Source organism: Cyphomyrmex costatus, unplaced genomic scaffold (assembly GCF_001594065.2).
Source record: "Cyphomyrmex costatus isolate MS0001 unplaced genomic scaffold, Ccosl1.0 scaffold2, whole genome shotgun sequence".
NCBI classification, from domain to species: domain Eukaryota; kingdom Metazoa; phylum Arthropoda; class Insecta; order Hymenoptera; family Formicidae; genus Cyphomyrmex; species Cyphomyrmex costatus.
This window is the reverse complement of record NW_017276038.1, coordinates 564784-586195: the sequence shown is the minus strand read 5'-3', so window position 1 is coordinate 586195 and position 21412 is coordinate 564784. Positions and strand designations below refer to the sequence as shown.

Genomic DNA, 21412 nt, shown 5'->3' with positions numbered 1-21412 from the left:
TTATTACAATCAGTAAAAATGAATAAATCGAAAAATTTATATTTCGTTTTCTGTGTTTCGTGCGTTTTTGAAATTTTGTGCAGCAGATAGTTTCTGTGACTACCGACACAACTTACCAGCACTTTAGTGCTCACGTCGAAGTCTTCGGCGTATAAATGTAAGCGAAGTTTTTGACGTACCTCAGAACCGAGATTCCAAGTGGCTGCGATCGTGTTGCAGTGGAGTGCGGGTCTATTAGGACCATAACAGACATAACCTCCAGTCGTTTCTGCCGCGGATTCCAATTCGGCTTGATCTCCGCGGCACTCGTACAGGTTCATGTGGTGAAGGTATTCGTGGCTTCCCGGTTGAATAACTGGTTCGTACTGAAATATAGAACAGGCGTACAAGCTCGTAACGAGGATTAATGTCGAGCGCATTTTGGTCGTGTTCGTAACATGTTCATAACTCAAGAACAACGTACATCTTGACACTTTTATCGCAGTAGAATCGATGCTGAATTGACCGAAGAAGCCGCAAACTTCGAGCGGAGATTGTGTCGTTTATTTGTATAACTTAATTCCGTGAACGGAAAAAAGAATTTTGCAAGATTCTTTATTTCTTTTAAAGTTTCGTGACGCATCGTCGTTTCGATTTAAAGCAAAGCGAATGTCTGAACTAAATTGAATTCATCGAATCGAGTGGATAATAGATTATCAGCAGTAAGGAAAAGGAAAGCACTTCGCACTTTTAATAAGCGTCGGTTCTAACAGTTTGGAGAAAGCTGTTCGAGCGCAAAATTGGCAAAGAGTAGTGTCGCCGACGCTCAAGTCGATACGCGTGGTATTTCTCGCGTTGGGAAAACGTGCCGTTTCGGCACGTTTACCTTTCAATAGGAGTAACAAATTAAGGTACCCGCCGATATACCACGGTTAACGGCAGTTCACTCGACTGTTAACCTCAGAAATACCTTGGTGCTCCGTCAATAAAAGTTCGGTAAAATGCGAAGGAGGAGGCGGGTGTCTGCGTTTTAAGCGCTTGAGTTATCGCAATCGAAACGCTAATCGTCTCTCCTTCCTCTCTCCCTTCCTTCCTCTCTTCCGCCTCCGTACCCGTGATAGGAACACAGAGCAATCGCATCGCGTAGTTGGGTCACGTCCGATCGAGTTCGAGATTCAGGTGTCGGTCGGTCGACCGACGCTAGATAGAGCGAACTATATCAGCCAGCCGAGCCAACACCCTATTCGGAAACACCGGTGCGGATATAAACATCAGCAAGAGCTGAAATACGATGAGGGAGAAACGAGAATACAAGATTGAGTAATAAAAAATAGAATACAATAGCAAATAAAATAGAAATATACCAATAATATTAAGTGTTTCGAGACCAACAAATAATCGACGAATAGTTTATTTATTTGAATGCACTACAAATCCAAGTTTGTGAAATTGTAACTTCAGTATATGTATGTATGTTATTTAATTTTACATGTAAAAATGATATTTGAACTCGCAGTAGTGTGTTATTTTTATACGGAAAACTAATCACGAATATATACGTTGAAGTCGCACTTTATAGACACTTAAATTTACAAGAAATTGTAAAATTCACACGGAACCTTTTTATTAAGGCCAAGACCCATTTTTATCGATAATTTTCCTCATTTGTGTAAAAATATACAAATAAAATATATTAAAAAATTTCATAAATTAGCTAACGCGATGATGATTATCTATATTCTATCATTTACTTATTCTAATTTTGCGGTTTAATCATAATATATATAGGACGCGATTATATCGAGTTAAATAATAACTGAATAAAATTCGAATAGAATGTATAACTAGGTGAGATTTTATTGAGTTATCATATACTTTACGAGAAAGGAAGAATATAACTCGAGAAGCGTTAAACGTGAATTACTTGAGGAAATATCTCGTCCAAATTATTCGCTAACATAAAATTCACGTCGAATAGAAAGTCTACTAAAATTAGGCGAGTACGTAAATAGAATTTATAGCAAAGAGGTAACATTTACCTGATCTTCCATATCAAAAGTTTTAAGTAATTATACCTTTTCTAATTATGTAATTTTCATCGGTTTAAAACCAATTTCTCTTGACAGAATATAGACGGAAGGATATTTTCATTACTGCATATCCATCAATCTATTTGTACAATGAGATTCTATTATTTGTTATTTGTACAATGTCTATTAACGTACAAAGTATTTGAGACATCATGAGTGAATCATTTTAGACACAATAAAAATTATAAACTCTGAATAATATACAATATTACTCAAAAAAAATTGAAGGATCACTTGTTCCATCCTGCAAAAATAGGCAAATTTCGAGATAGAATAACTTCGTCAAAAATCATCGTATCGAGATTTTTAAAAAAGCATTTTAAAGTTTGAAATCTCTACTTTTCAGACCGGTAATTCAAAAAACGGTTTAACTGATATTTCGTGAAGTTACACAAACAGAAATAAAAGTGCGTCAAACCTAAAAATTTTTTACGAAGTTTGAGAAGTTCCACCGCATGAACTAAAAATTGTGCACAAATGCGGTTTACAGCTTTCGAAAGAGTGAATCTTTACCTTTAATTTGTTTTTTTATCGACTTCTGTATGATATTTTTTCACCGAGTTATTCAACGTTGAAACAAAAAGGTCATTTTTACTTCAACGTTGAATAACTCGATGAAAAGAAATCGTACCGAGGTCAATAAACAAGCAAATTAAAGGTAAAGATTTACTCTTTCGAAAGCTGTAAACCGTATTTGTGCACAATTTTTGCTTGGCTCCGTGGAACTTCGCTTTCGTAAAAAATTTTTGGGTTGACGCACTTTTATTTATGTTTGTGTAACTTCACGAAATATCAGTAAGACCGTTTTTTTGAAGTCTGAAAAGTAGAGATTTCAAACTTTAAAATACTATTTGAAACATTTCAATAGAATGATTTTTGACGCAGTTATTCTATCTCAAAATTTACCTATTTTTTCAGGGTGGAACAAGTGATATTTTAATTTTTTTGAGTAGTGTATATATAAAAGTACAATAAAGTCGGTAATCATAACAGAATTTCCATTCGCTGTAGTTTTGATTGCAAAAACGAAACAGTAGTAATAAATTGGATAACATTAACGTAACAGATTCTGTTGACAATAAAATATCGCGTTGAATTCATGAAAGCGTAGAATATATGCAAACTTTTACTGCCTGTCTTGCGCTGCTAGTTCGATTTTTAACACGCGATTTGGAGAATCGTGCGCTTCTCTCTGCATTAAAATGAATCTTTATATAATACTAACGTGAATCGATATGCGGCAGTAATACAAGGTTTATGACCGGCTGCTTTGTCACTGTCGCATTTACCGATGACATCTCGTGCATCGATCTGTCATTGTTGGTAGTGAAAACCGGCGCGGCGGCCGGAACGGCGAAATGATCTTGCCTACCGCATTGATCCTGCCATCATACAGATCCGCCCATTCCGTTCATTTATGATGAAGTTTCACAGCCGAATTGATCAATCGACTTGCATTCGGCACGCAAATCGAAAATCTTTTTTTAATTAAACGAGCACGCGAGTATTTTAGCATATTTTTTGTGTTTGTCATAAAAAATAATTGTACAAATTTTAAGTAAAAAACTTCATGACTGTATTATTTGTATTTAATTACACAGCATTAAAAATATATATATATATATAACTATAAGAATAATAAAAATTCTTCTAACAATCAAAATATATTCTTGACTGGGATATATAAGAAAAATCTAAATATATTATAAAGACGAAAATATAAAATTTTTAATGTTTCGAAATGTTTGAAAAATATTTAACGTTTTAAAAAAAATGTTATATATAATATAAGAGAAATATTATTTATAATCGAAAAATATTATTTAAGAGACTACCAACAAAGATGCCACAGATTGTGAATTAAAATTAATTCTTTTTAGGAGTACTTTCTAGTATACATTAGAATATCTCTAAAAGAGAAACCGTTGACCATGATTAAACACTCGGTACAAAACATTGTAACCTCTAGATTATCATTTTGCACGGCATATTTATCGGATGGCTACCTGAAGATGTTGCATCTTCAGACGCGAAAACACGCGAGGCAGAAGATAACTCCCGTATAGGGAAGAGAGGACGAGACGGGAGGGAGATAGGAGGGGCAAGTCGGTAAACTCGACGTGCAGTTTCTTCGGCATTACAAGAGCATCCACCTTCGCTTTAATCAAGTCGGAGAGCGGCGGGCGCGCGCGAGCTACCGTAAACGGGTTATATACCTGGAGGAACTCACCTTCACGACGTGGTGTTTCTGATTAATGTTCGGAATCTTCACGATACGGCACCAGAGCAGCATGTCTTGCCCCATGGGTAAACGAACCTGCACAGCAATTCGAATGGTACTTCGTTAAGCGAGTATAATTCCATGAGAAACTAACGGATAGAGCCACTACATTGGTACCATTGATACTTCGTATTAGCATCGATGTCACGGAGAACTATCAATGTAGCACTTTATCAGCATTCGATTCTGATATATACAAGAAATACATACATTTTAAAAGAACTAAATTGTAAATTAAAGTTGGACAAATATACGAACGTATTATATACATTTTTATATTTTTATCTTCAAATTGAAAAAATTAAAATTTCCATTATAAATTCTCAAAACCACAAATTAATAAAATCACTGTAAACCTTGAAATTAAGAACTGAAACGAAATGAAAATATTACTATTAAAACAAAATGTGTTATTTAAAAATAATAAATTGTACAATAAAATATAAATAATAGGATTGTACATGGCATTTATCAGATATAATCAAAGCGTTAAACATCAAACAGATTATTGGAAAATATTTTTATATATATTTTATAAATATACTTATCCTATCGCATTACAATTTTATTGTTTCGAAAATATTATATTTTTCATCTCTCTGTTAAAAGTAATTGTCACTTAATAAATACAAAGAGTTTTTGGGGGGATAAGTAGCGAGAAGGAAAAGGGAAAATTCGGGGGAGTCTTAGCTACTTGATGCATACGTCAGGTTAATGGTTTGTTACAACGGAGTAAGAGCAGTTAAACGCAAATATATACGAGAAATTCATTACCATATTTTCCGACGCCGCGTGCGACTTACGTAACAAGGTTGCAAGTTGCTTTTGTGATATACGAGCCCATTTCGCCCTGTCTCAAAGCGGCGCCTTCCACGCCACGCGACTATTTTGCACAGTTCTCATGCACGGCCGACTGCATTGTGCACGAACGTGTTGCGAGTTTTTCGGCGTATAACAGAATAAGAACTGCATGTATACCGGCGTTAGTTGCGTTACTTGTTTTACGTGTTTCGCTCGATATACACAGGCTGTATTGTTACGCGCGAACACATATTGTTCAAAATGGTACTTTGCAATATTGTAGACAACGCTTAGCTATATCCGGCTGCATTGTATACCGATGTACCTCGATTATTTCGACATGTAGAGTAGAAGATTTATAAATGGTGAAATGAAAAATATTTAGTTTATAAACTTTCTCCAACGCAAAAAAAAAGTCAAGCGTGTATAGGTTTCATGGGATATAATAGGTATAACAACTTGCTTGCGCTTCAGATATTCTACTGTTTGTTAGAAAGATTGCTACTGGTTCATTAATTTTTACATTCTCACACATTTGAGAATATCATTTCTGCCATAAATTTTTGTTAAAACAGATTAAATTTATTTTAGAATCACGGAAAAAAAGTATTAAATTTTAATACATATTGTATATTTCTTTGAATGATATTAAACAAGCATTTACTTATAGTAAAACAATATTTACTATATATTATATATTAAATAAATATTTACTCAATAAGAAAAAGTTAAATTAATAGATTTTATATATATCAAACAAATATAAGTTTAGATTTAATAAATATTTATTTAGAACTATTGAAACAAATATTTATTAAAAATTAGTATTTTTTCCAGTGTACCTGTTTTACCTGCGTTCGTCAACGATACTCTCATTACAACTAATTATACAACTTGAGCGGTTTTGCAAGTGATCTGGTTAATTATACGCTTCCTGCTCCACGCGACGGGATAAGAATAATATGTATATGTACCAGTGTTAGTTATGCTACTTGTCTTGTATGTATCTCCTATTTACAAGTCAGATTCTACCGAATTACTCGTGGAGTACGAGATTTTGCGCATCAATGGAACCACGCTCGGCGTTACCATGTATCTCGGTAAATACGGAGACCCGAGGGGAGAGTAGGGAAGGCCGGGTGCTGGTGGGTCGTTTCGAACTGTTCGCCGCGGGGCGTATGGACGACCGACCGTACACCGTCCGAGAAAATTACAATTCTCTTTTTCGCGCATCTCTCCCTCTTTCGACGATCGACTCTTGGCCCTAAGCGCTCGAACCACGCCGGCGGATTCTCCCACGCGCTTATGCGAAATTATCGATGTCGAGATTACCGGGAAGGACGAGCGCGTTTATTGTTTTGCGGTCGAGCACGTTGACTGACGCCCCGGGGCGACTGAAAGCTTTTTAGGGACCACGCGAATGCATTTCCGATTTCTGCGCCAACAGGCATCGCGAACTGTCTCCGTCGTTTCGAAAAGATCTTTCTTCTTTAACGTTGACAAAGTGACGTGAAGTGTCCGAAAATAAAATACAGAAACTTCCATGAGTTAATCCAATTAAATAAGAAAAATTCTGTACTCAATTAATAATCTAACGTTAAATAAAAATCCTAAATCTTCGAATAATTTATTGCGATAAGTCAATAAAATAATTGTGATAATCACGTACATGTTTGACGTTTAATTCTAAATTTATTAAAATAAATTTAATATGTTTCATCAAAGAGAGTTATAACACAAACATGATGATATTCGCAAATGTGTGGCGAGAATATAAAAATCAACGAACCAGTAACAATCCTTCTGTGATAAACAAGAGAATATCGTAGAATATAAAGAGTAGCGCAATGCAAACCCATTCCTCATCAGCCTCGTCTTCTTTGTGCCTATTCTTCTATTCATATTCATCGTGGCGCGATACAAAAGTTACTCGACCGTTCGGTAACTTTTGCGTACTAAGTTAAGAGCGAACTTTCTCGCGATATTCGAACAAGAAATGCAGGTCAAAATATAAAAATATAACGCCAGTGATACTCTAAAAACATTAATGTCAAAACATATCAATAACTTAAAAAAGTTAAAAAAGTAACGTATCTTATATATTTCAGTATTTTGCCACTAAAATTGGAAAGAGGATAAATAATACTGATTAAATAATTTTGAAGAAAAATTTCGAGTGAATAATGAGCGAGATAAACATTTTGAATGCTTTACGTTTCATTACGATTTCATCTATTACTTTCTATAGCTCTAAAAAATTTATTTTTAGGAACATTAATATCTACAATGCGAAATAATTTCTCTGCAATTAATGCATAAGTTTTCTTACGGCGAATTCGGCACATATGCACTGACTCTGCGCTCACATGGTGCGAGTGCAGAAATTACTTTGGTGCTATGCCAAACTGCACTGTCAGAAACGTCGGTGCACCACTTCTTGAACTCGTTCAGTTCATTCGGTGTTGGCCCGAATATAAATTCAGCACCACACCGGGTCAGTTTTTATTTGTCGAATACGACAATTTTTTTGAACACCCTGATACAGTGCGTACAAGCCGAATGTGTGGCACTGAAAGAGTTCGCACTCAATGATCGTATCTGCCGAATTCGCTATTAGTTACTTTAGTTCTCTTTACATTGCTTGCGAGTTGCAACTAAAGTAAAAGAAAAACATATGTATACTGTTCCTTGGAAGAAGGAAAGAAGACGAAAAGCAACGTACAAATGTAGCTAAAAAGTATAGCCCTGTTATCTCGATTATTCCACTACAGTGATTGTAACGCAGTCTCGGTAACGTGAGCGGGCACAAAAATCTCGCGAAAAATGGTAAAATTCGACAAACTGGAAATGTATTTACGAGCGAATACATTTCGTGCTAGGCGCTTGCTTGTCTCAAACGATTTTACATGGTCAACATTTCCGGGTCGTTTATCAGCACGTCCAGCGAATGATCTTGCACTTTTTCGCGGGCCAACGAGCGTAATACGCAAAGGTGGCCCGATTCCGGTCTCGATATAAACTATAAACAGCGCCAGGGCAGACGGTGGAATTAGCATTGTCCGATTCTCGGTGATAGCGCCGACCTCGTAATCTACGACCCAGCGACGCTAATGAACGAATAGTTTTTGCCGGATGTGACCCGGTTAAGATTTATGTCGTCATAAATTCGGCACACAATGCCGTGTCTCTTTCTCTGCCTCTCTTTCTAACACAGCCGCGTGATAAAAATCCAGTCGTGCGCGCACCCAGCTAAATGCGTTCGATCATTCATTTCACGCACGCGACGTACATACGCACGCACGGCCTGTACACGTGTCGGCGAATGACGGAAACAAAACCGTATGACGAGAGAGAGAGAGAGAGAGAGAGAGAGAGAGAAGGAGAGAGAGCTTTGAAAAAGCTTGTTCGCGTCTCGGATCCGGATAAACGAATAATTCGCCGCGCGTCTCTACAAACATTAAAACGCTGATCGTGCAAAACCAATTTTTCTCCCTGTTTCGTACGTGAATACTTTTAACTCGTTCTCTGTTTATGATACGAGATAATCCCGACTTTACAACTTTCAAAGCTTAAAGATGTACAGTCTCCATAAAAAGTGACTGGGACTGGGATCTATACTTTTCCTACAAAAATGAATTCTAAATATAAAACAGTTTAATAAAAAAGGTCAATGTTTATGTTTAACAACGCAATTTTATAGTTCAGATGAAAATTTTCTCACTTTATTTCAATTAATTTTTTAAAACATACCAAAACTTATTGAAATATATATAATTTTTAATTCGAGTTCTAAATTTCCGCCACAAACTTTGCAGTATAAAAAATCTGTAATTGGTTTCATAATTTTTTCATTTTGTTAAAAAATACCTGTAATACATATAGATCCTTAAAGAAATCAAGAGTGTTGAATGTTACCAATTATTAGTTTTTAACATTTCAAGAATCTGGAGAAAGAGAGAGAGAGAGAGAGAGAGAGAGAGAGAGAGAAAGTTCTTGGAATTTTTTACTTTTATACTACAAGTTTTCAGAAAACTTCAGTACGAAGCTAGATATTCTTGATTTAAAATTAATGTTGAGTTAATAACGATTTACAATGCTGACGATGATTCTTCGACGAAGGTTGAATAAAGTAACTTTAGTTATCTTAAATACTTAAATGAAACCGGGCTTGAATCTGCCCTTCGCACAAATCGAGTCCAATATCACAACGCCGATGGCAGATCCACTTTCGTGAACTCTAATTAAAACTCTTTAATCGTCTTTGTTCGCACTCGCGAATTTCTCCGCGGTCGGGATGAATATTAACTTTGTTCTTGTTTCTTGTCACGTGCCGTCGTAATAACGCAAATCATAATAAATGCAATGTGCACCAACTGCTCCCTTTCTCTCTCACTTTTAATTACATCTGGAGCGAAACGAAATATTTCCTTCTTCTATTAGTTTATCCCATTCATTAAGCACTCATCTTGACAGAATCTCTGGATCGTATATTCATCGTATCGCAAAATGATTTTTATCACACAGGACATCTTGTGGATATAAAGATTTAAATGCTAAACGAAAAGAGCTCCGTATGACTCACCTGTTTGTTCAGAATGTCCCAGATCTTCAGAGGTGGATCCGTTTCCTGATTACGCGAATTTCGTCTGGGCTGTGCGTCTCTTTGCACAAGATACAACGGTCTCGAGCCTCGCACTGCTCCGTGATCAGGTAAGATACCGGCCGCTGATACCGGCTCCTCGACGTGATATTGCCACACCACTTGCATCGTGTCGTTCTGAAACATAAAAGATGATCCAAGTCAAACGAGTGTCTCGTTTTCCGCTTTTTGCCGCCGAAAAATATCGATAGAGGAAAGAGTTCCTCGACGTGATATTGCCACACCACTTGCATCGTGTCGTTCTGAAACATAAAAGATGATCCAAAGTCAAACGAGTGTCTCGTTTTCCGCTTTTTGCCGCCGAAAAATATCGATAGAGGAAAGAAGCTACAAAGGCTTTGTATCCAGGTTACCGTAAAAACTGCTGCTTTCTGGAAAGAGTTACCCCATATATACGACGCGAATAAACGTCCACTGCTGAAGATTGCGCGCTTGACTGCGTCTTTTAATCAAACCTTTTGTAAAATTTACGATCAAAAATTGCATCACCGGCAAATCATTTTAAGCCATTTTTATAAACTTTAGAAAAATAGAAGAGGAAATATATTAATTTTTTATTACCAATGTAATTCAGAGGGATAACACTTTTTTTAAACAAAAGAAGATATATTTTCATACATGATTTAATATAAATGTAAGTATATTAATTGACACAAAGCAACGATGTGAAGCGTTTTTCTCTTCTCGTATGACTTTTAATAACTCCGTTATTAAAACTCCGGACTCGATTATATTTATATGACTATCCAGGGTGGTTTAAGCCTTTCAATACCCTAAGGTCCCTAAGTTGGTGAGGGGGTCGATTGCTTTTGGCGCGCGACAATCATCTGCGGTCGCGCTGCGGGTATACGCGATTCACTCCCTCGAGAAGAAAGGCGACCATCGAGGGTGATCGAGCCATATATACCAAATACAAGCGGCAATGTCCCGTCGTCCGCCTGTCGCGGTTGCCCGCGAAACGTACACGTGTCCAACCGCGCCAAACTTGGGGTCGCTTTTACACAAGCAAGCCACTTACACGTTGCGGGACAATCGCGCCTGATTGGGGACTGACCGTACACGGGCTCGTTAACCGATCCAAAAAAAATGTCACTTATTGACGCGAGTGGCAGGAATAAAAATGAGAAGCACACACAGTTATTGTCAGCTGAATTTGCAAGTCTGTAATCAAGGCAATTTCTGTATCGACGCGAATGTTTTCAAGTGGGATGGCAGACTGTCTTTTTTAATCCTTAATCGACTGATTTTGCACGTTTACTAATAGGATAAAATATAAACTAAAATACGTTTTTTATTGGATCATTTTTAGAGAGCTATTTTCAGAAAGACGTAATATCTTACTGACGAATTGTATAATGCTTATTTCATTTGCATAAAAGAAAATATGATTTTATATCTGCAGCTACGACTTGGCGCCGACAGGTTGCAAAAAATTTACAGATAAGCCGCAGACCGCGCATGACTGAACTAAAATATGTATATGAAGATCGAGGGATGGATTAAATAAGAAATTGAGATATCTTTTATCGAAGATGTAGAAAATTTAACATTTTTTAAAGTTTTAATTTTTTTATGTATATGGTGTGTCATAATGATTCATAACATATACATAGATAAGACAAATGTATCAGCGAAATGATAGGAATCTTGAATATTGAGCTTTTAATAATACATACGATTCTAAATAATCACTAGGTCTTCCTAAAATTTATTGATCTTATTTGAGAATTTTACGCTAGATGACTCGAATTGAGTCGAAACGTTCGTATATCAATTTATGTAATATGTTAGTATAAAAGATTGTTTAATAAATTTTACGCAAATCCTTGCGGATTGACTTTCACATTTTATTAATATTTAGAGTGATTAATTGTTTAATTTTAAGAGTTCGATAATTTATTTATATTTGATTCTAAATAAATTCGCCTTAATTTTTTAACATTTAACTTTTATAAATAACAATTTGATTTAGAATCATACATATCATTAAAAATTTTTAATTTAAATTCTTTAATTGTTATTTTATCTAATAATTAGATCACGTCCACTAATTGGTACATTTATCTTATTCGATGCTTAATAAATTACATTAAATTAAATAAGTCAAACGAGTGTCTCGTTTTCCGCTTTTTGCCGCCGAAAAATATCGATAGAGGAAAGAGGCTACAAAGGCTTTGTATCCAGGTTACCGTAAAAACTGCTGCTTTCTGGAAAGAGTTACCCCATATATACGACGCGAATAAACGTCCACTGCTGAAGATTGCGCGCTTGACTGCGTCTTTTAATCAAACCTTTTGTAAAATTTACGATCAAAAATTGCATCACCGGCAAATCATTTTAAGCCATTTTTATAAACTTTAGAAAAATAGAAGAGGAAATATATTAATTTTTTATTACCAATGTAATTCAGAGGGATAACACTTTTTTTAAACAAAAGAAGATATATTTTCATACATGATTTAATATAAATGTAAGTATATTAATTGACACAAAGCAACGATGTGAAGCGTTTTTCTCTTCTCGTATGACTTTTAATAACTCCGTTATTAAAACTCCGGACTCGATTATATTTATATGACTATCCAGGGTGGTTTAAGCCTTTCAATACCCTAAGGTCCCTAAGTTGGTGAGGGGGTCGATTGCTTTTGGCGCGCGACAATCATCTGCGGTCGCGCTGCGGGTATACGCGATTCACTCCCTCGAGAAGAAAGGCGACCATCGAGGGTGATCGAGCCATATATACCAAATACAAGCGGCAATGTCCCGTCGTCCGCCTGTCGCGGTTGCCCGCGAAACGTACACGTGTCCAACCGCGCCAAACTTGGGGTCGCTTTTACACAAGCAAGCCACTTACACGTTGCGGGACAATCGCGCCTGATTGGGGACTGACCGTACACGGGCTCGTTAACCGATCCAAAAAAAATGTCACTTATTGACGCGAGTGGCAGGAATAAAAATGAGAAGCACACACAGTTATTGTCAGCTGAATTTGCAAGTCTGTAATCAAGGCAATTTCTGTATCGACGCGAATGTTTTCAAGTGGGATGGCAGACTGTCTTTTTTAATCCTTAATCGACTGATTTTGCACGTTTACTAATAGGATAAAATATAAACTAAAATACGTTTTTTATTGGATCATTTTTAGAGAGCTATTTTCAGAAAGACGTAATATCTTACTGACGAATTGTATAATGCTTATTTCATTTGCATAAAAGAAAATATGATTTTATATCTGCAGCTACGACTTGGCGCCGACAGGTCGCAAAAAATTTACAGATAAGCCGCAGACCGCGCATGACTGAACTAAAATATGTATATGAAGATCGAGGGATGGATTAAATAAGAAATTGAGATATCTTTTATCGAAGATGTAGAAAATTTAACATTTTTTAAAGTTTTAATTTTTTTATGTATATGGTGTGTCATAATGATTCATAACATATACATAGATAAGACAAATGTATCAGCGAAATGATAGGAATCTTGAATATTGAGCTTTTAATAATACATACGATTCTAAATAATCACTAGGTCTTCCTAAAATTTATTGATCTTATTTGAGAATTTTACGCTAGATGACTCGAATTGAGTCGAAACGTTCGTATATCAATTTATGTAATATGTTAGTATAAAAGATTGTTTAATAAATTTTACGCAAATCCTTGCGGATTGACTTTCACATTTTATTAATATTTAGAGTGATTAATTGTTTAATTTTAAGAGTTCGATAATTTATTTATATTTGATTCTAAATAAATTCGCCTTAATTTTTTAACATTTAACTTTTATAAATAACAATTTGATTTAGAATCATACATATCATTAAAAATTTTTAATTTAAATTCTTTGTTATTTTATCTAATAATTAGATCACGTCCACTAATTGGTACATTTATCTTATTCGATGCTTAATAAATTACATTAAATTAAATTCAACAGAAAACTGCATATGCTTTTCACAAGTGTAATTTTTATCTATAGTTAAAAAAAAGTAGGAAAAATCAATAATTATTTTTATTAATAAAAAAATTGTAAGAACGCATATTTTAAAACATTTGTAAAAATAATTTGCCTAAATCACTTTGAAATATTAGCTCAGAAATATTAAACCGTGAGTATCGCGGGAATTCGCATCCATCATGTTCTCGATCGTTATCGACCCCTGTCTGCCGCCATTAACGTATCGGAGACCCAGATTAAGAGCGTACTTTGCCACTCCAGACACGTCTCGGCGTGAAGCAAAAAATCGTCGGCGGAATCACAGAAGTCTCGCAATCGGCGACGTACAGATTTGCAAACCGCTCACGTGTTACCCATTCACGTTCCTCGATAATCGCCGAGCCTCACGTCGGGTCTATCCCCCCCCCTCTTCAAAGAGGCGAAACCCCACGTCCGTTAACTTCACCGACGTATAATCATCGGCGCACCTACGTTTGTTTCCGAATTGCTTCAGACAATCGAGCGCCATTCTCGCTTAGCTCGTAAGGAAGCGAGGAGATGGAATACGACGTGGCGACCCAAATCCGACAGATCGAAAGATTCCTGAGGCCAAGATGGAAGGCCGATCGAAGGAAATGGGCATCGCTCCGAAAGGAATGAGGTGAGAATCACGCGATTCGCCAACGATCGATTTCGGAGACGCCCTTCGACTAGTTACGCACTCTCGTTCTCTCTTCGATCAATCGCATTACAGTGTTTCTTTTTAGGAACATATTACGTTGCAGTGTGTCTCAAAAATAATCAATGTTATATTAATGTTATATTATTCTCTAATGAATTTTAAACAAATTATATGTCCTTTAAAAAATTTTTATTCATAAGTAAACGGCTGTGAAAAAAAAAAACGGTCATTAAATTTTCACAATGCAAAAATGGAACATTCTAATCATAAAATCCATAATTCAAGAAAAACGCGACTGAATATTATAGGTTTTTTGCTTAATATTTTAAATACAAGCTAAATTAAATCTCTCTCATAACATTAACGACTCTTATTGCCTTTTTTCCTTGACTTCAAAAGAGGTCCCTATCTAGAGACGATAATAAATTTTCTGTCTTTTCTGCTCTTTCTTTCTATTTCTGTGTTTTCATCGTACACAAAGTTTGTAATTAATTCGAAGAGTTCTGATATCTCATATTTCATCGTGACAGTTCCGACATTATTTCACATTTCATCTTCCATAATGTTGAATATCACGATTCATGATTGCATAACTACTTTTTATTTTATCTTTTTAAGTCATTCTTCAAGTCTCTTCATTTGCCTTAACTAACTTATGTTTCTAATTTAATTTTCAACTTTATTTTGCAATCGTTCTATTTTATCTTGTGATCATTTGAAATATTTTAATTGTTATACGCATTTATATATTATTACACAATGCATTTTCATTAAATGATTCACAAAGGATTTTATGTTACAGCATAATAGATGTTCTCTTTTATCTTCTATTTCGTTACATTCTTATGCAGAAGTTTCCCGGAAAATAGTACCTTGTGAGTCTCGTTGATCGTCGGGTTCAAAGAGCGCGGTGCTATTGTAAGATTCGAGTGTGCCGTTCGCGATGCGAGTAAGCGTGCTCGATCTCAGAAATCCTGATTTAAAAGATCCACCTAACTCGCTGCATCCTTAAATAGATTGGCAAAGGAAGAGCGATGTAGAAAGAAGATTCTTTCAAAAGCAGAAACGCTATCGACGTTTGTAAGGTTCATTAAACGAGGATATGATCCATGATAAGTATAACTATGCGTTAATTATCACGAAGATGCTTATTAGTGATGCTCATTAAACGCAAGAAGTTGCGGCATAATAAAGAAAAGGCGTGTGTAGTGTGGTATAGAAAATTATTATATTTAAAAATCTTCCAAATGAGAGGAAATATAAAAATTTTAAAAGGTTTCAAATAATATTATAACAGAATTCTTTAATAATTATATCAAGCAACATCCTCATTAATTTATATATATAGTAAAAGAAAATAATACAAAGATTTAAAAAGGTTTCCGATAATACAACAAGATTCTTTAATAATTATCAAGCAGCATTCTTACTGTTATAATTCATATACACACACATATATACATATATCATAATAAATATTTCTAAAAAATTTATACTTTTTTTATAATAATACAGATAGTATAGATCGAATACGATAAGAAATGCTTTTTAAAAAAGCTAAGCAGACACACACAAACATGTACACACATATATTAAATTATTTTCATTATTTAATTCACGTTACTTTTTCCACATTCTATAATAATTGTATAATCAACTATAAATATGTTCTCTTATAAGTTAGAGTTAATCGTTTGTGAATTTTATGCAGGAAATATTTCCGTAAAAAATTATCTATGTTAACATATGAATAAGATATAAAAGAAAGAATCCTGTTTGAAAGATAGGCTAGATAACTTTGCGGAACAAGATGTAAGCAAGAAGACAAACGGAACGGATTTGAGATTCGAAGACATTCTCACTAACTCAAGCGACGTTTCTTTTGCGGGACAACTTTGTTGTTCGTTGTTCTCGCAAGCCGTAAATCTCTTCCACTTGTTCGTTTTACACACCAACGTCCTTCCCTCTGCCTGCGTATCTATGTTAGGAACAATCGTAGTTCGCAATTATCCGTTCCAATAGTCGTTGGGTTCAAAGGAGAGAGGAAAGGGAGGCAGAAGATCCCATTTCGTAAGTTAAAGATGTCAGCCGCGATGTGAGCAAATGGCGCGCGAGTTCCCTTAGAAACTCTGGCATAAAAGATTTGGGCCACGTGCTCTGTGGAATCCCAAAGTTGAGTGCGAAGAGAGAGAGAGAGAGAGAGAGGGGGGGTGAGGTGAGAAGGGAATAGATCGAAGGAAGCATGGTACTATAATAGCGCCTAATAGAGTTCCCCTATTACGCAAAGCGAGTAAGGTTATTGTTGTTGCGAACTTCATTTTTAGACGCCGGAAACGATTTCGATCACGACGTTAAAACAATTTTCGGATAATTTCATTAGAGCATCTGACAATTATCCAGCTAGAAATCTCCGATAATGTAATATAATTATCTTCATCTAATTTACAATAGTAATCACAAATCCGTTAAAGGTTGATGTCCTCTAGATTCAAATTCTAAGGGTCAATGTAATATTGACGTTACTATAAAAGGGTTACAATAAAGGGATAACAAATAGGAATCATTCGGTCGAGCACGCGAACTATTCTCCGAAATTGAAAATCCACTTCTTTCCTCTCTTCGAAACTTCCCACTCCTGTTCTTCCTCTTCGGTATTACGCCAGAAATCGTATCTCACGGCTAACGTCGCGCGGCAGTCGTTGAATTTAAGGGGCGTACCCCAATTTCTGGGTTGAGAGATATCACTTTTGCTACGTGAGCAAATGACGCGCTCTTTCTTCTTCGGAAAACTCCGTTTGAGAAACTCGATAACGTTCCCCCGCTTTCAAATCTTCACTTTAGCGGTGGGCTGAAGGAAAAAAAAAGGTTCGTGAAGAAACGACTCTTACGGGATCATTAAAAATAGTACCTTCGGTAACAACACTACTTAAGCGTATTCAAAAGGCGGTTTCGAATTTGGAAATTATTAAAATTAGTAACGAATTCAAGGTACATTTTCAGTATGAGTATCAAAATGTCAAGAAGTATATAATAATTTTTAAATGAAGACAATTTATAATCAAAATAATATTTATGATTATTTAAGTATCTCGAAGTATTCTTTTAGCATAATATATAATTCATTGATATAAGTAAACGCAACGGATTTCAGCTAATTGCGAACGCAAACACTCACGGTCTTCTCTCTTAGAGAACAACTCAAGAGTCAACAGTGGTAACAATCGTTCCACTTTGACGCGGTGGAAGCAATTCCGCTTTCTGCGAAGCTAACTTTAACTTTCGAGCGAGTTAAAAATATCTTCCTCTCTGTAAAAAAAAGAAGGGGAGAAGCACGGCGAAACTTCGACAACACGGACAGTTTGCTTCTCACCGAAAGAAGAACGACTCCTGATGTTCGGAATATAGACAAACCGATACCCCGTGAGTAGCTTCTTTCGAAGGCAACGTTAATTGCCTGGAGTGCAAAACCCGACGGCCAGTTATCGACGAATCAGTCCACACGGTCGTCCCGGTTTTTCCCCACCTCCGTCTCTGGCATCCGTCTTGTTCGCCTGTCGTCTTAGCCGAACGCGCGTTCGCAACCCCGATAGGGAAAACTAATATTGAACATTCCTAAGTAGAATGCAAAGGGTGCGACGAAGGGGTGGCAATGAGGACCACCATCATGCGGCCAGGGGTAGGGGGAAGCTCGAACTGGAAAGTTTTAAAAAGCAATTAAGGGCTTCAAACTCCCAACACACTCGCTTCTCGCCTGCCTACAACCCCGTTCATGCCGCGCTCGACCCCTTGTAACCCTCTCTTTCTCACTCTGTTCGTCATCAGTCTCTTCCTCGCTTCATACCCTCATCATCCGTAGCGGACATTCGAGGGCTCATTGCTATCAGCTCGAATTAAATTATTTCGTTATTCTTAAGGGAGCTAACATTTTTTCCAGAAGGGTGTAAATAACACACTCTATTAATCACAATAGTAATTTAGAAATATCATGGAGAACATGGGAAACAAGTATTATGGAGATTTATATAATGCTCAGCAAAATACAATACTGCTATTTCTCTGTTTTTGTTATAATTTGAAGATTTTACTATTGAAGAAAATGACTGAATTTTCAACTCAATTAATCGAAGTATATATCAATATTTATATACGATATATATTTTAAACAATCGTAATAAATCTCTTTTACAAATTGAACATGAGATATTTTTCATGGATCCTCTTTAATTGTTTTCGGAAAGAAATATCAAAGAATTGAAATTGAAGATGAAGATTGTATTCTCAAATGCTAACGGAAACTACTGAATATTTCACGGAATTTGTCCATTTGTTACAAATGTTTAAACGTGTGTGTATCATAAATAAGTATAGTTTGCCATAAAGTAGATAGAGGAGTTTGCTCGCATACTCGCCATTTGGGAACGGCGGAGGTGCCGAATCGATAATCTCAGTCTCGCGAGATCCAGCTAGGGTATCTCGAATTCAAGTACTCCCGCGAGCGTGAGCGCAATTTGCAATAAAGCAATACGCGGGCTTCTACATATTTATCACCGTGAAACGTAAGGAGAAATCGATAATAGTGCGGTGAATACCGATCCGATCGACGGGATCGAATCGGTTCTTCTATAGTCTCAACAGTCTCCATTTGTCGTAACGGAAACGTGCGTAAATCTTACCTGGATCTTTAGCGCAACTATACACATGGTGTCTAAAATTTTACGGAAACCAATTTTAAAAATACAGTTGTGGATAATTATTTCACGAATGCTTTAAAGAGTTTAAAGTCTCAATGAATTTTGTACACGCGTCAAATTTCAAGAGATTATAATAATATCTTGTTTTATTTATTATATATACTTTCAAGTAGCATCTATCAATCCTTTCCACTCGGCGCCATTTTTAATTAAAATTCGATGAACTTTTTTACAGCTGACATAAAATGAAACATACATAAATTAAAAAAAAAAACTTATATTTTTATACTTTAAAGTTCGCCTATATAGATCAAATGTAAACAGTTATTATCGTCTCTCACTCGCCACTCGAGTTGTTGCATCAAACCAATTGATGACTGAGACTCGCTATCCGAATGGAAAGGATTAATTACGTAAAAATGTAACTTCAAGTACAGCGAATGATATACGTGATACCGAAAGTATTCGAAAGCTTGACGACCAAATCTGTGTTTAAGGAAAGATCGATACATTTTCGTTGAAGGTTAAGCGAGCGGAAGGAATGGCGAGGAAAACTGCAACACACCCTGTGTACGGGATGACGTATGTATCTGCTTCGGCTGAAATACGATATATACGCTGTACGTGGAGCAATCATTCGTAACGCCAGTGCCATTGAAAGTGTCGCAAGCCCGGTTACAGGCAGCCCAGCGCACCTACGTCGATTAGATTCAAATACGTATCAGTGTTTCACGTGCACGCGAGAAGAATACTTTACGCGCATCGATTTTCCTGACGGCGCGTGCAGCCCGAGCTTCGTATTCGCGTTTAAGCGCTAAACGTGCTCGCCTATTTCTCTGCGCGGATTGATACGAAACGCGATTTTCATATGTCAAGATAAAATACGAGATTTAAAAAAAAGCCTAGAATTAAATACTTCATTCTGGAATTTTATCAGTATTATAGATATCATCATTATATTAAAATGAAAACACTCGAATATTTTTTAATGTAACCGTCTAAAAGTTTATAGAATGTAAAAAGACAATTTGAATATTGATAAATATAGATACATATATTTTTTTAATATCATCTGGCAAAATCCTTTTTAATATTTAGTAAATTCCATCTAATATTTAGTCAGTTCTTTCTCAATAATTAAAGCAAAGAGAAGAAGTTTCTTTTCCATAAATGCCGCTGAAATACGATTGAATTAAGTCAACCGCGTCTTTTGATAAAATCGCGTCCATTTTCTTTAATTAGACAGGTACGATATTCACGAGTCTCCGAGATAACTCCTACTTCATGTCGACTTACGAACTTCGAAGAATTCCAAATAGGGCCGCAGCGTAATGTCAAGTGCAAGTAAAATCGCTTTATCATGGCGACGCAAAGCAATTCCTTTTCCTCGTTTCCACTCTGCGAAGTTCCTCCCTACGTCGGCTAGATAATTTTGGAATCGCGTGATTAAAGTTCTCACGATTAAAGTTCTCGCTCCGTTTGAATAATGACGCGAAAACGCGCTCACGTCAGTGAAGATACACAAGCTATCGGCGCATGTTGTGTTAGTTTTCGTACTCGGCGCTGCATAGCCGGCGATAAAACGAGCGCGATCTCACACGGATATCTAACTGCAACAGATAAGACGATTCTTGCCCGTAGATGTATGCTATTGCGCATATATCGCACTACACGTTTAATGAAGTTTAACAGAATTAAAGTCGGCAGCCTTCTGGAGGGTAACACATGTAAGATGAACCTGTGCAGATCAATAATGACCTCTGTACTTTGAACAGCTTCGATAAATTGGACTTTAATATTATTATATCTTCAATCTTCATACAGATCAATACATGTCTGATTTTCAAAATTTATTAGAAATGAGAAATAGTCTTCACATATATATGTACTTGATACTAAATCTCTTGTTCATGGAAATTATGAATTAATTCATTTAAAATAATAAACGTTTATTAAAAAAAACTTTTATATATACCATTATATAGAACAACTATGTGAAATTGCAAATTACATACATATGCAAAACGAATAATTTTGATGAAATATCTAAAAATTTAGGTAGATACTGAAAATAATTTCTGAATTATTTAATTGTTTATTCCTTTATATACAGTTAGGAAAATTGTGTTAAATTTAGCACATTTCGTGTGTCTCAAACGTTCACTCAAAAATTTTAGTGTATTAATTACATTATATTAGATAATTAGATAAATACATTAGAAAGTAACACAAATATTATATAAGAATTAAAACAAACAGGTAATACCGACATAATTTATATGAGCAAAT

General features: G+C 35.8%; 1 protein-coding gene across 1 annotated transcript in view; it reads right to left on the bottom strand.

Moving 5' to 3' along the window:
* The window catches only part of olf413 (DBH like monooxygenase olf413), a 103501-nt gene that overhangs the window by 4468 nt on the left and 77621 nt on the right, over window positions 1–21412 (bottom strand). Inside the window, exons 3-5 of the mRNA XM_018538931.1 lie at window positions 9734–9928; window positions 4300–4386; window positions 180–365 (exon numbers count right to left, since the gene is read on the bottom strand). Of these exons, the coding sequence (XP_018394433.1) occupies window positions 180–365; window positions 4300–4386; window positions 9734–9928 (468 nt within the window). The remainder of the gene's footprint in view (window positions 1–179; window positions 366–4299; window positions 4387–9733; window positions 9929–21412) is intronic.